Here is a 12641-nt window from a genome sequence, read left to right on the forward strand (position 1 = left end):
TGGTCCACATAGATGTAGGAGGAGTTGTTTTTTTGCAGAATAACATCATTCTTTCACCATATAGTTTACTGAAGTCCAAGTACAGTGAGACTGCAAAAAGCATGCATTCTGACGGTTTTTTAGAAACCGTTTTTATGGCATACATTGCGTGGTAAAAATTACATGGCACCATGACTGCCTGAGCGAGTAGGATGACTGTTATACATTTTTTGTGGACTGTAAAAACCAATTGCAATTTTGCCATTTTGAATTTTTTTTACGTTTACGGTGTCTACTGATCTGGTTAATTTTATATTTTCCCAACTTGGACTTTTCTGGATATAGTGATACTACATATGTAAAATTGTATATATTTTTTTCAAGATCTTTAAAGGGTGAAGGGGGGTATTGAGGTTTTTTTTACATTTTTTCACTTTTTACTGTTTGTGTAGCTCCTTCAGGGAACTTGAACCTGTGATTGTCAGATTGCATTGGCTAAATACAGCATCACCACAGTATTTCTGTATACAGCAGAAGTCAATCACCTGTGAGGCACAACTATGGGTTGGGTTTCAGCAGATCTTTGTGATGGTAGGAATGGTAGTCTTCAGCAGATCCCCAGCTGCCATACCAACCATCAGCATTCCGAGATTGTGTGACTAAGGCACCAATGGGTGCATGGAAAGATGCACCCCCATGGTGGTATATGGTTATAGTCACCGTTAGACATTGAGAGAGGCATTGAACAGGTTAACAGTAGTAGGCTGAGCTCCACCCGAGCTGTTCGAGGTAGATCCTGGCTGTGACGCAAAGCCATTATCTGATGGGTATGGGTCAGGCTCAGCTCGCGAGCCAGCGCCATACACCCACTCCCGACTTGCGCCATACATGTACATAGGATATCGTTTGGAGTATCTTTTTTAATTGATTAATTTTATAATTTATTTTAGACACTGCGTGTCCCCCATAATTTCCTAAACCACCTTTGGGGGAGGGGCATTTCAATTTAGATATACATTATAGTATTGCAGAATTCCCTTGTAACTGGAGGCAGGAAGGTTAGCCAGGACAAAGTCAGCCACATGCTTGAACTGCAGAGCCGATGTGACATTCTTACGACCCAGCAGCTCCTGTTCTCTCCCTACACCTAGCGATCATATGACTGATGGGTCTTCAGGACAAAGAACAATCAGTACTTGCTATAATATATACACACCGCTTGTTCAGCATTGTGTATACAGCGATCAAGAAGGCAGAAATGGTAATAAACAGTTTCTGCCTTCTCTGTGGGGAGCTCTGTTGTGTTTGATTGCTGTCTTTCCACTCCTGCACAATCTAGTGTAAGAAACTTACTCTGCAGTGATGTTTTAGAACGTCATTTCAAAGTAAAGTTCGGACGGCTCAGATGTTTGAAGTCTATCGGTGGTGCAGAAGTAAAGATTCTTAGGACTTTATTTACGGTGACTTTTTTTCTATTCCCAGTGAACCCCTTCAACTTCATAGTATAAAAAAAAACCAAAACAGTGATCTGCTACATAGAATACAATAACATAACTAGCCTTTCCTCTTCAGTGTTGTCCCAAGTTGGTAATCACTATAGAAATGTCGCTGGAATGGCGTTGAACACCGGCCTACACACAGCAGATATTTTCTAAGACTATGACCACATAACAATTAAACAGTAGGTGCAAATGTTTAGAATGACATTCAGTTAAAAAAAGGTCAGATGCTCATAAAATTATATAGATAAAAAATAAGACAAATAAATAAAAGTGAATAAATAAAAGATATGTTGCTCCTTTGCAGGATGTTTTGTATGTGAAACCTAGCCATCTGTTAAGGACTACATTTCCACATCACGATTCACAGTATCTTGTGGGTCTTCATCTGAGTCACTGGAAGGATCGTCATCATCATCAGTTTGTTCTCCTACGTGATACAACATTAGTGCATGTGTTTTGTGGGTAATAGTGACTGTACAAGGCCCTTGGGCCCATGGCTCTCCATCCACTTGCATTGGCATCCTTGAACTCTTTAAAATTAGCTGCCAAAGTAAAGAAAATAGCAAAGTATTTCAGAATCAGTCCTGGGCCAAGTAAAATTCATATACTGTATCTATAGAAATGTAGAGTTTTCTTTTGGCCTATTAACACTAGAAGTCCCAGAGAGGGGTCATTTAACATTTCTACCTTTAGGCCACGTCACACTAAGCAACATTGCTAGCAACATCGCTGCTGAGGCACGACTTTTGTGACATAGCAGCGATGTTGCTAGTGATGTCGCTGTGTGTGACATCCAGCAACAACCTGGCCCCTGCTGTGAGGTCGCTGGTTGTTGCTGAATGTCCTGGTTCATTTTTTAGTTGTTGCTCTCCCGCTGTGAAGCGCACATCGCTGTGTGTGACAGCGAGAGAGCAACAACTGAATGTGCAGGCAGCAGGGAGCCGGCTTCTGCGGACGCTGGTAACCATGGTAAACATCGGGTAACCAAGAAGCCGTTCCCTTGGTTACCCGATATTTACCTTCGTTAGCAGCGTCCGCTGCTCTCACACTGCCAGTGCCGGCTCCCTGCTCCCTGCACACGTAGCTGGAGTACACATCGGGTAATTAACCCGATGTGTACTGTGGCTAGGAGCACAAGGAACAGGGAGCCGGCACTGGCAGTGTGAGAGCGGCGGACGCTGGTAACGAAGGTAAATATCGGGTAACCAAGGGAAGGGCTTCTTGGTTAACCGATGTTTACCGTGGTTACTAGCGTCCGCAGAAGCCGGCTCCCTGCTGCCTGCACACGTAGCAGAGTACACATCGGGTAATTAACCCGATGTGTACTGTGGCTAGGTGTGCATGGAGCCAGCGCTACCTGCGCGTCGCTGCTGGCTGGGGGCTGGTCACTGGTTGCTGGTGAGATCTGCCTGGGTGACAGCTCACCAGCAACCCGTGTAGCGACGTTCCAGCGATCCCTGCCAGGTCAGGTTGCTGGTGGGATAGCTGGAGCGTCGCTTTGTGACGGTACCTTTTGGAACCCAGAGACAGGTCGAATGACCTGAAGGATTTGCGGTCTCTGTCGGCTCACTCGCCAACCGAGCTCTCTTTTTTGGTAGAGGAGGAGTCTCCTCATCTGCAAGATAATTTCTAATTAACATTTTGTTTTGGTTCTAAATAAAAAAGATGATCTAAGGGTCATTTGACCCTCTTTCGAGACTTCAGGGGGGAGCTCGAAATTTCTAGGACTCCTAGTGTTAAGGACCCCCTCATCAAAAATCTTTCCTAATTTTTAATCACAATTTATGGTAGTCCCAGGTTTTTTTCTATGATCTAGCTTTATGACGTTATCTTCTTTTTGGGCCAATTGTTCTTTCTTTAAGCACCTTTTGAAAGTCTCTACAGAATAGTATTTATTTCATCTACTAGAGATGTTCAGGTACATGATCTAGCTATATGGCTGCCAAATACACTGAATCAGATACACTACTCGAAAAGTGAAGGATACTTTGCTTTCCCGTGAAATTTCAGGATGTTCCTAAAATGGAGCTTAAAAAGGAAACCGGTCACCAGATTTGTTACATATAAACTTTGGCCACCTCCAGCATTCTAGAATTCTGCATATAAATGCCTAAGCAGATTGGTATTACATAAAAAAAGACCTTTAAATATACTCACCTGCAAGGCAGTCTGGTCCAATGGGCAACACTGGTCTTGATCTGGCACGTCCTCTCTTACGATCGCCGTCCTCTTCCTTGCTTCAACTGGATGATGTATCCTACGTCACCCATACAATGTTCTCCTCTTGCGCACGCACACTTCTCTCTACGTTGCTGCGAGTAGAGGAAAGTACTGTAATGCGTATGTGTGGGTGTTCTTTGACCTTATCCTGCACATTACAGTTCTTTGCTCTGCCCGCAGTAGGGCAGGGAGAAGTGCACCTACGCAACAGTGTGATGGAGGGCAGTGTGTGGATGACGTAGGACGCGTCATACACACGAAGCAGGGAAAGAAGCCGGCGTTCGGAAAAAGAGAAGAGGCGCCAGATCAAGACCAGTGAGTATAATGAAACGGTCTTTTTTTCTGTTGTATAGATCAGCTTAGGCCCTTATATACAGCATTATAGAATGCTGTGTATAAGGGCTTACTAGTGGTAGCTGCAGTTTATATGAAACAAATATGGTGACAGGTTCCCTTTAATAGCAAATTTCATAACAGGTGTTTGATCCATGAATCACCCCATTAATTTCGGGAATCCATTAGAATAGGTATTTAAAACATTCATCCTCATCATGCTGTTCACCTTTTGACATGAGAAGATACCTTAATTGATCAACAGTACCTCGCCATTGCGAGGCTTCAGGCAGCATGTTCTCAGACAGAAGTGTCCTCTGAGCTTAGACTGTCACAGAATGTCATCAGCTTTTTGCAACAGAGATACAGAGAGACTGGAAGAGTCAGAGAGGCATAGAAGTGGATGTCCTTTGGCCACATCCCACACTGATGACCACTTCATTGGGAACAATGCCCTTTGGAACTGGATGATGAATACCACACAACTCTAAGCACATTTAAGGGAGACAAGAGGCACCCAAATGTCACGCCAGACCATCAAAACTGCTTACATCAGCATGGTCTATGTCCCAGATGACCTGAAAGGCTACATGACCATACCACCAGGCACAGGTGTCATCGTTTTACATAGGTCAGGGAGCATCTATGCTGGATGAGGGGACCAGTGGACTTTAGTGCTGTTCACTGATGAAATTCAGTTCATGCTGAGCAGAATTAATGGCTGCCAATGATGTTGAAAAAGTAAAGGAGAACGCTATGCATAAGCCACTGTTGTCACCTTGCCGAGCCTTCGGTGGTGGTATTATAGTTTAGGCAGATGTGCTTAGTCAATACAAAGCTGCTCTACACATTTGTGTATGGTACAGTAGCGCTTACTACTTGAATAACATCATTAATCCAGTCATTGTGCCTCTGCGTTAACATAGGCCTAATTTCATCTTCACGTAAGGCAATGCACCAGCTTATCAAGGACACATTAGGGAACAGCTAAACTACCTCAAATGGAGTACCCTGCACTTTCTGCAGACCTGAATCCCTTAGAAAACTTATTGGATCATCTGACTCGCCGTGCAGAGGTTCATAACACTGTACTCCATACCCTCAATGGCCTGAGGGCAGCCCTTCAAGAAGAGTGGGTTGTCACCGGCTCAGAAGACAATAACTCGACTTGTGAACAGCATGAGCCATCGTTGTCAAGCTGTAATTGATGCTCAAGGCCACATGACACGTTTTTAAAATATTGACATTTTTCGGGGGTATACGCACCATGATTGTTGGCTTTTGTTTCAGATATGGAAATCACTATTGCATGATTTGACTTAAATGCCATACTTTCATGATAAAAAAATCCCTTTAGCGTGAATTTTTTACACACATTTCACACAAAAGCCAAAATATTTTTATCTTTTTTTGAGTAGTGTATATTGTGTTTTATCACTAGCAACTTTGCCTTCAGATGGGATTTCTTATAATTTATATGTGATTTATTTTCTAAGGACAACACTGTCTACAAAGCAATGTCACTCGGCACAGAATGATTCCTTGGCTGGTGTCTCACCAGATGCTTAGATATAATGCCAACACTGGCATTCAAAAAATGTGATTCCCTCCTATCCTACTACATTAAAGAAAAGTCTACAAAGTGGATAAATATATATATATATATATATATATATATATATATATATATATATATATATATATATATATATATATATATATATATATATATATAAAATGACAAAAGATACAAATTCTTACCCTTACAGTGTGAGCTTGGCCAAGACGGACAGGATTTGCCAACTTAACCTGAATCTGTGCACAGTGAAAAGATCCGTAAACTCCTACTACTTCCAATAGGCCATCATCATGCCTTCAGGAAAGGAAAAAAGAAAGGGAGAATGAGAGAAACGGGAAATGAGAAAAAGAAAATAATAATGAAGAGATGAAAATATTGAAGGAGAACAGGAAAAAAAAAAAAAAAGGAGGGAAGGAGTAAGCAAAATCATATAAGGAAATGTAGATGGATAGGACTCAGTGCTAATAACATTCACCAATCTCTAGAATAAGCCAAAAACAAGCAGATAATGAAAAACGTGTATATGTTACACCGATCAATTTGTCTTTATTGAAGTCTTTTTGGCTCAGGTGGTGCATTTAGGCCAGGTTCAGACCATGTCTGCGCCCTACTCTTGACTCCATCCTGGTGCACCCACCTGAATCCCTATAAAATGTGATTTAGATGTAACCCAGCTAAAAACACTGACTTAGTTTAGACTGACAATTGAAAGTATGAAAATCTGGACACCATTGGACCATTTTCTGGAGGTGTTCCTCTTTTTAGCCAGACACTGCTAGAAAGGAGGTCAATCAAGAGTCCAAAGTTAGGTTTTTGCCTAATTGAAGTCAATGATTCTAAAGGGGGCATGTCTGATTACTATTTTCACATTGTGTAAAGCAGCTATTGACAAAAAAAAAAATCACTGGCACAGAATCATATCTTAGGACTCATTCAGGCATTTTTCATGTATGCAACCCCTCCCCCCCCAAAAAAAACAAAAACTGATGTAATTCGCATGCTGTATGGTGTTTTTCAGACCCATAGACTTGTATGGGTGACTTTCATCTGGGTTGCCAGTAACAAAAACGGTCTCTCTGAGGCCTTGAGCCAGTGGTCCCCAACCTTCCTTAGCCACACAAAGTTCTGAGAGATGTTCGCAAACCCATCCAGCGTGCTCATCCCCCCCTTCCATAGCAGTAGTGTCACCCAGAGCCCCAATTACCATTACAATGACAGCCAAAGCTTTCCCACAATACAAAGTGTTGCTCGCCTCAATATAAAAAGGTGTCCTGTGATATTAAAACAAACCGGTCATGTCTGAAATGCATAAACCTGCAGATGTAGTGTTAAAGGGGTACTCTGGGGAGATTTAAAAAAAAAAAAAAAAAAGCAACACTGCTAAAGGCCATGCCATCATAAACTTTAAAGATGAGATCCATAGTGCTATTCCCTACCTTCACAGTATCTGTTCGGCTGCTTTCACACATCCACACATCACACAGCCAGGCAGCGTTATATCCGGCCGCCACATGGGCTAAATATGCCGCATCCGGCAAAAACCGGACTCAACGCAAGGCCATGCGGCGCTAATGCAAGTCTATGCGGGGAAAAAACGCAACCGGCGTAAAAAAAAAAAAAGAGAATTTTGTTTACTTACCGTAAATTCTTTTTCTTATAGTTCCGTATTGGGAGACCCAGACAATGGGTGTTTAGCTTCTGCCTCCGGAGGACACACAAAGTACTACACGTAAAAGTGTAGCTCCTTCCTCTGAGCTTATACACCCCCTGGAGAACCAGATCTAGCCAGTTTAGTGCAAAAGCTGAAGGAGAATAGCCACCCACAAGTAAAAACAGAGCAAGAACCGGAACAACCGGAGACTCTGTCCACGACAACAGCCGGTGATAACACGCGGAACAAGAAATTGCCAACAGGCAACAGGGAGGGTGCTGGGTCTCCCAATACGGAACTATAAGAAAAAGAATTTACGGTAAGTAAACAAAATTCTCTTTTTCTTTATCGTTCCTATGGGAGACCCAGACAATGGGACGTCTCAAAGCAGTCCATGAGTGGGAATAAACAGAAAAACTAAGAAGTAGGCGGAGCCTAACTTCACAAATGGGCGACAGCCGCCTGAAGGATGCTTCTGCCCAAGCTCGCATCTGCCGAAGCATGAGCGTGCACTTGGTAGTGCTTTGAAAAGGTATGCAGGCTAGACCAAGTGGCAGCCTGACAGACTTGCTGAGCCGTAGCCTGGTGCCTGAAAGCCCAAGAGGCACCGACAGCTCTGGTCGAGTGTGCCTTGATCCCCGGCGGGGGAGGCACCTGAGAACACTGGTAGGCATCCGAAATGGTCGACCTAATCCAACGGGCTAAGGTCGGCTTAGAAGCAGAGAGGCCCTTACGCCGACCTGTGGTTAGCGCAAAAAGAGAGGTGCACCGCCTAAGAGCAGCGGTGCGAGACACATAGATCCGGAGAGCACGCACCAGATCCAGAGTATGCAACGCTTTTTCAAAGCGATGAACAGGAGCCAGACAAAAGGAAGGTAGGGTAATGTCCTGGTTAAGGTGGAAAGAAGAGACCACCTTAGGAAGAAAGTCCGGAGTCGGACGGAGAACTACCTTGTCTTGATGAAAAACCAAAAAAGGTGACTCCGAAGAGAGCGCAGCCAAATTAGAGACTCTCCTGAGGGAAGTTATGGCCACTAGAAAGACCACTTTCTGTGAAAGACGAAACAAAGAAACCTCCTTAAGAGGCTCAAAGGGGGGTTTCTGCAAAGCCGTGAGAACCAAATTGAGGTCCCAGGGATCCAAGGGCCGCCGGTAAGGCGGAATGATGTGAGACGCGCCCTGCATGAAGGTGCGGACCTGAGCCAGCCGGGCGATACGCCGCTGGAACAGCACTGACAGAGCTGAGACTTGTCCCTTGAGAGAGCTGAGGGACAGTCCCAGCTGCAGACCGGACTGTAGAAAGGACAGAAGGGTCGGCAAGGAAAAAGGCCAAGGAGGATGGCCGGAAGAGCGACACCAGGACAGGAAAATTTTCCAAGTCCTGTGATAGATCTTGGCAGAGGAAGACTTACGGGCCCGAGTCATAGTGGAGATGACTTCAGGAGGTATACCAGAAGCCGTCAAGATCCAGGACTCAAGAGCCACGCCGTCAATCTGAGAGCCGCAGAATTCTGGCGGAAAAACGGACCTTGTGAGAGAAGGTCTGGACGGTCCGGAAGATGCCATGGCACCTCTACGGACAGATGGAGCAGGTCTGGGCACCAAGCTCGCCTGGGCCAGTCCGGAGCAATGAGGATGACTCGACGGCCCTCCATTCTGATCTTGCGCAGAACTCTGGGCAAGAGAGCTAGAGGGGGAAACACGTAGGACAGACGAAACTGGGACCAGTCTTGAACCAGAGCGTCCGCGGCGAATGCCTGAGGATCGTGGGAGCGAGCCACGTAAACCGGAACCTTGTTGTTGTGACGGGATGCCATTAGGTCCACGTCCGGAGTGCCCCACTTGCGGCAGATTGACTGAAACACTGCCGGGTGCAGGGACCACTCGCCACTGTCCACGGTTTGACGGCTGAGATAATCTGCCTCCCAGTTTTCCACGCCTGGGATGTGGACTGCGGATATGGTGGACTTGGAGTCCTCCACCCATTGAAGGATGCGTTGTACCTCCAACATTGCCAGGCGGCTGCATGTCCCGCCTTGGTGATTGATGTAGGCAACCACTGTCGCGTTGTCTGACTGGACTCGGATGTGCTTGCCCGCCAATAGGTGGTGAAAAGCTAGGAGAGCCAGAAGCACGGCTCTGGTTTCCAGCACATTGATCGAGAGGGCAGACTCGGACGGAGTCCAAGTGCCCTGCGCTCGGTGGTGGAGACATACCGCTCCCCAGCCGGATAGACTGGCATCCGTGGTGAGGATCACCCAGGACGGGGCCAGGAAGGAGCGCCCCTGAGACAGAGAGGGGCCGAAGCCACCACTGAAGAGAGCTCCTGGTCTGTGGCGACAGAGCCACTAACCTGTGCAAGGAGGAAGGCCGCTTGTCCCAACAGCGGAGAATGTCCATCTGCAGTGGACGCAGATGGAACTGGGCAAAGGGAACCGCTTCCATTGACGCCACCATCTGACCCAGCACCTGCATCAGGTGCCTGATGGAATAACGGCGGGGCCTCAGCAGAGATCGCACCGCCAGTTGGAGGGACTGCTGTTTGATTAAGGGCAACTTCACAAGTGCCGGCAGAGTCTCGAACTGCATCCCTAGGTACGTGAGCCTCTGGGTCGGAGTCAGAGTGGATTTGGGCAGATTGACAAGCCACCCGAATTGGGCTAGAGTGGCGAGAGTGAGCGAGACACTCCGCTGACAGTCTGTGCTGGATGAAGCCTTGACTAGAAGGTCGTCCAGGTAAGGAATCACTGCCAACCCCTGGAGGTGCAGAACCGCAACCACTGCTGCCATGACCTTGGTGAATACCCGAGGGGCCGTGGCTAACCCGAAGGGGAGAGCCACGAATTGGAAATGTTCCTCTCCGATTGCCAAACGTAGCCAACGCTGGTGTGACACTGCAATTGGCACATGCAGATAGGCATCTCTGATGTCGATGGATGCAAGGAAATCCCCTTGGGTCATTGAGGCAATGACTGATCGCAGAGACTCCATGCGAAAATGCCGCACCTGAACATGCTTGTTGAGAAGCTTGAGATCCAGGATGGGCCGGAAGGAACCGTCCTTTTTGGGGACTAGGAAGAGATTTGAGTAGAAACCTCTGAACCGTTCCTGGACGGAAACCGGTACAATTACTCCGTTGGCCTGCAAGGATGCCACGGCCTGAGAGAAGGCGGCGGCCTTGGAGCAGGGGGGAGTTGACAGAAAAAATCTGATTGGCGGGCTGGAAGAGAATTCTATCCTGTAGCCGTGGGAGATGATATCCCGCACCCACTGATCGGAGACGTGTTGAAACCACGCGTCGCCAAAGTGGGAGAGCCTGCCACCGACTAAGGACGTTGCTGTCGCGGACAGATAGTCAAGAGGAGGCTGCCTTGGCGGCAGCACCTCCTGTGGTCTTTTGTGGACGCGCTTTTGGGCGCCAGCTGGATTTCTGGTCCTTGGCTGAGTTAGTGGACGAGGCCGAGGGCTTAGAGGACGACCAGTTGGAGGAACGAAAGGAACGAAAACTCGACTGATTCCTGCCCTGGACAGGTTTTCTGGTTTTGGTTTGTGGCATGGAAGTACTCTTCCCGCCAGTAGCTTCCTTAATAATTTCATCCAGCTGTTCACCGAACAGCCGGGACCCAGCAAAAGGGAGTCCAGCAAGGTACTTCTTTGAAGAAGCATCTGCCTTCCACTCTCGAAGCCACAAGATCCTGCGGATAGCGAGGGAATTAGCCGAAGCCACCGCAGTGCGGTGAGAAGCCTCCAGCATGGCAGACATGGCATAGGATGAAAAAGCTGAAGCTTGGGAAGTTAAGGTAACCATTTCGGGCATAGATTCCCTGGCGAGGGAATGCATCCCCTCCAGAGAAGCAGAGATGGCTTTGAGAGCCCACACTGCTGCAAAAGTCGGGGAGAACGAGGCCCCTGCCGCCTCATATACAGATTTGGCCAGAAGGTCAACCTGGCGGTCAGTGGAATCCTTAAGAGAGGTGCCATCCGCCACTGATACAACGGTCCGGGCTGAGAGCCTAACCGGGGGGTCTACCTTTGGGGAATGAGCCCACTCCTTGACCACCTCAGGTGGAAAGGGAAAACGGTCATCAGAACCATGCTTTGGGAAGCGTTTGTCAGGACAGGCCCTAGGCTTGGTCACAGCGGCCTGAAAACTGGAGTGGTTAAAGAACACACTCTTTGCCCTCTTAGGCGAGGTAAACTGGTGCTTTTCTGCCAGAGAGGGTTGTTCCTCTGATACTGGCGGATTGAGATCCAGTACAGAATTAATGGACGCAATCAAATCACTAACATCTGAGTCACTTTCGGATAGATCAATGGGGCACATGGAGTTAACCTCCGAGCCCCCCGTAAAGGCATCCTCCTCGTCCTGCGAGTCAGCTTCTGAAACAGAGCCGCGGGACGAGGAAGGAGAGGGAGCCCTGCGTCTCTTCTTAGAAGGACGTGGTCTGGGACCAGATGATGAATCCTCTGTGAGCTCCGGTCCTGAGGGAGCCCTAGCAGCAGAGGCACCCTGTGAAGGGGGCTGATGCATGTTCAGCAAGGTCCTGGACAGAAGTCCCATGGAGTCGGCAAAAGACTGGGAGATAGACCTAGATAAGGATTCTACCCAAGCCGAGGGTTCAGCCACAGGAGCCGGAGCAGCCTGAGAGACCACTGGGGGTGCGACTCCAGGCTGAGGCATCGTCAGGTTAGAGCAGGCATCACAATGTGGATAGGTGCTCGGTTCAGGCAGTAGGAGCTTACATGCAGCTGGAGTGGGGGCTCTGCCAGAATGAACCCCCAGAGAGTATATACAGAGGTCCACAACCAGAGGTTGTGGCTTACCAGACCGCTGGAGCGGTGTTGTGTGCCCTCCAGATCCCGAAGCCCGGACCCCCAAGCACCTCAGCAGGGATGCTGCACACCAGCGCTGATCGCAGGGAAAAACGCTGAGAAAATGGCCGCCGGAGCGAATAGAGGGGGCGGGATTTACTCTGGGAGAGGGATCTGGAGGGCCATAGAGACCTACAGGGGAGGAGACATGTACTCAGTGAGGAGTGTCCCTCCCCTGTGCAGAACGGCCGCTGGGCTGAGCCGCGCTGTCCCTCTGCATGAATGACATGCGAGGGCAGTGAAATCGAAACTAGGCCTCCGGCGAAGCCGGGGCCTAAATTTGAGCGGTACGGCCGGCGCGCAAGCACCATCGGCGCGGTTCTCAGGCGACAGCCAGAGAACCCGCCGGAAATGTCCTAAAAAACACACTCAGCACACTCTCCCACAACAATAAAGTACAGGGACCCCCAATATATAAACGTCTCAGGTACTTAGCTTGCTGAGACGCAGGGTTCCAAGTCCCTGGGGATGAGTGCTCCGGTCCAGCAGGATCCTGAAGGGCTGC

The 12641-nt window shown here is 47.9% G+C and overlaps 1 protein-coding gene across 1 annotated transcript in view; it reads right to left on the bottom strand.

The window, feature by feature from the left end:
* Window positions 1–393: 393 nt before the first annotated feature.
* The window catches only part of DGKE (diacylglycerol kinase epsilon), a 76604-nt gene continuing 64356 nt past the window's right edge, over window positions 394–12641 (bottom strand). The window contains exons 10-11 of the mRNA XM_075349710.1: window positions 5796–5907; window positions 394–2023 (exon numbers count right to left, since the gene is read on the bottom strand). Coding sequence (XP_075205825.1) covers window positions 1823–2023; window positions 5796–5907 — 313 coding nt within the window. The 3' untranslated portion in view covers window positions 394–1822. The remainder of the gene's footprint in view (window positions 2024–5795; window positions 5908–12641) is intronic.

This window comes from Anomaloglossus baeobatrachus, chromosome 5 (assembly GCF_048569485.1).
Source record: "Anomaloglossus baeobatrachus isolate aAnoBae1 chromosome 5, aAnoBae1.hap1, whole genome shotgun sequence".
In the NCBI taxonomy this organism is placed as follows: Eukaryota; Metazoa; Chordata; class Amphibia; order Anura; family Aromobatidae; genus Anomaloglossus; species Anomaloglossus baeobatrachus.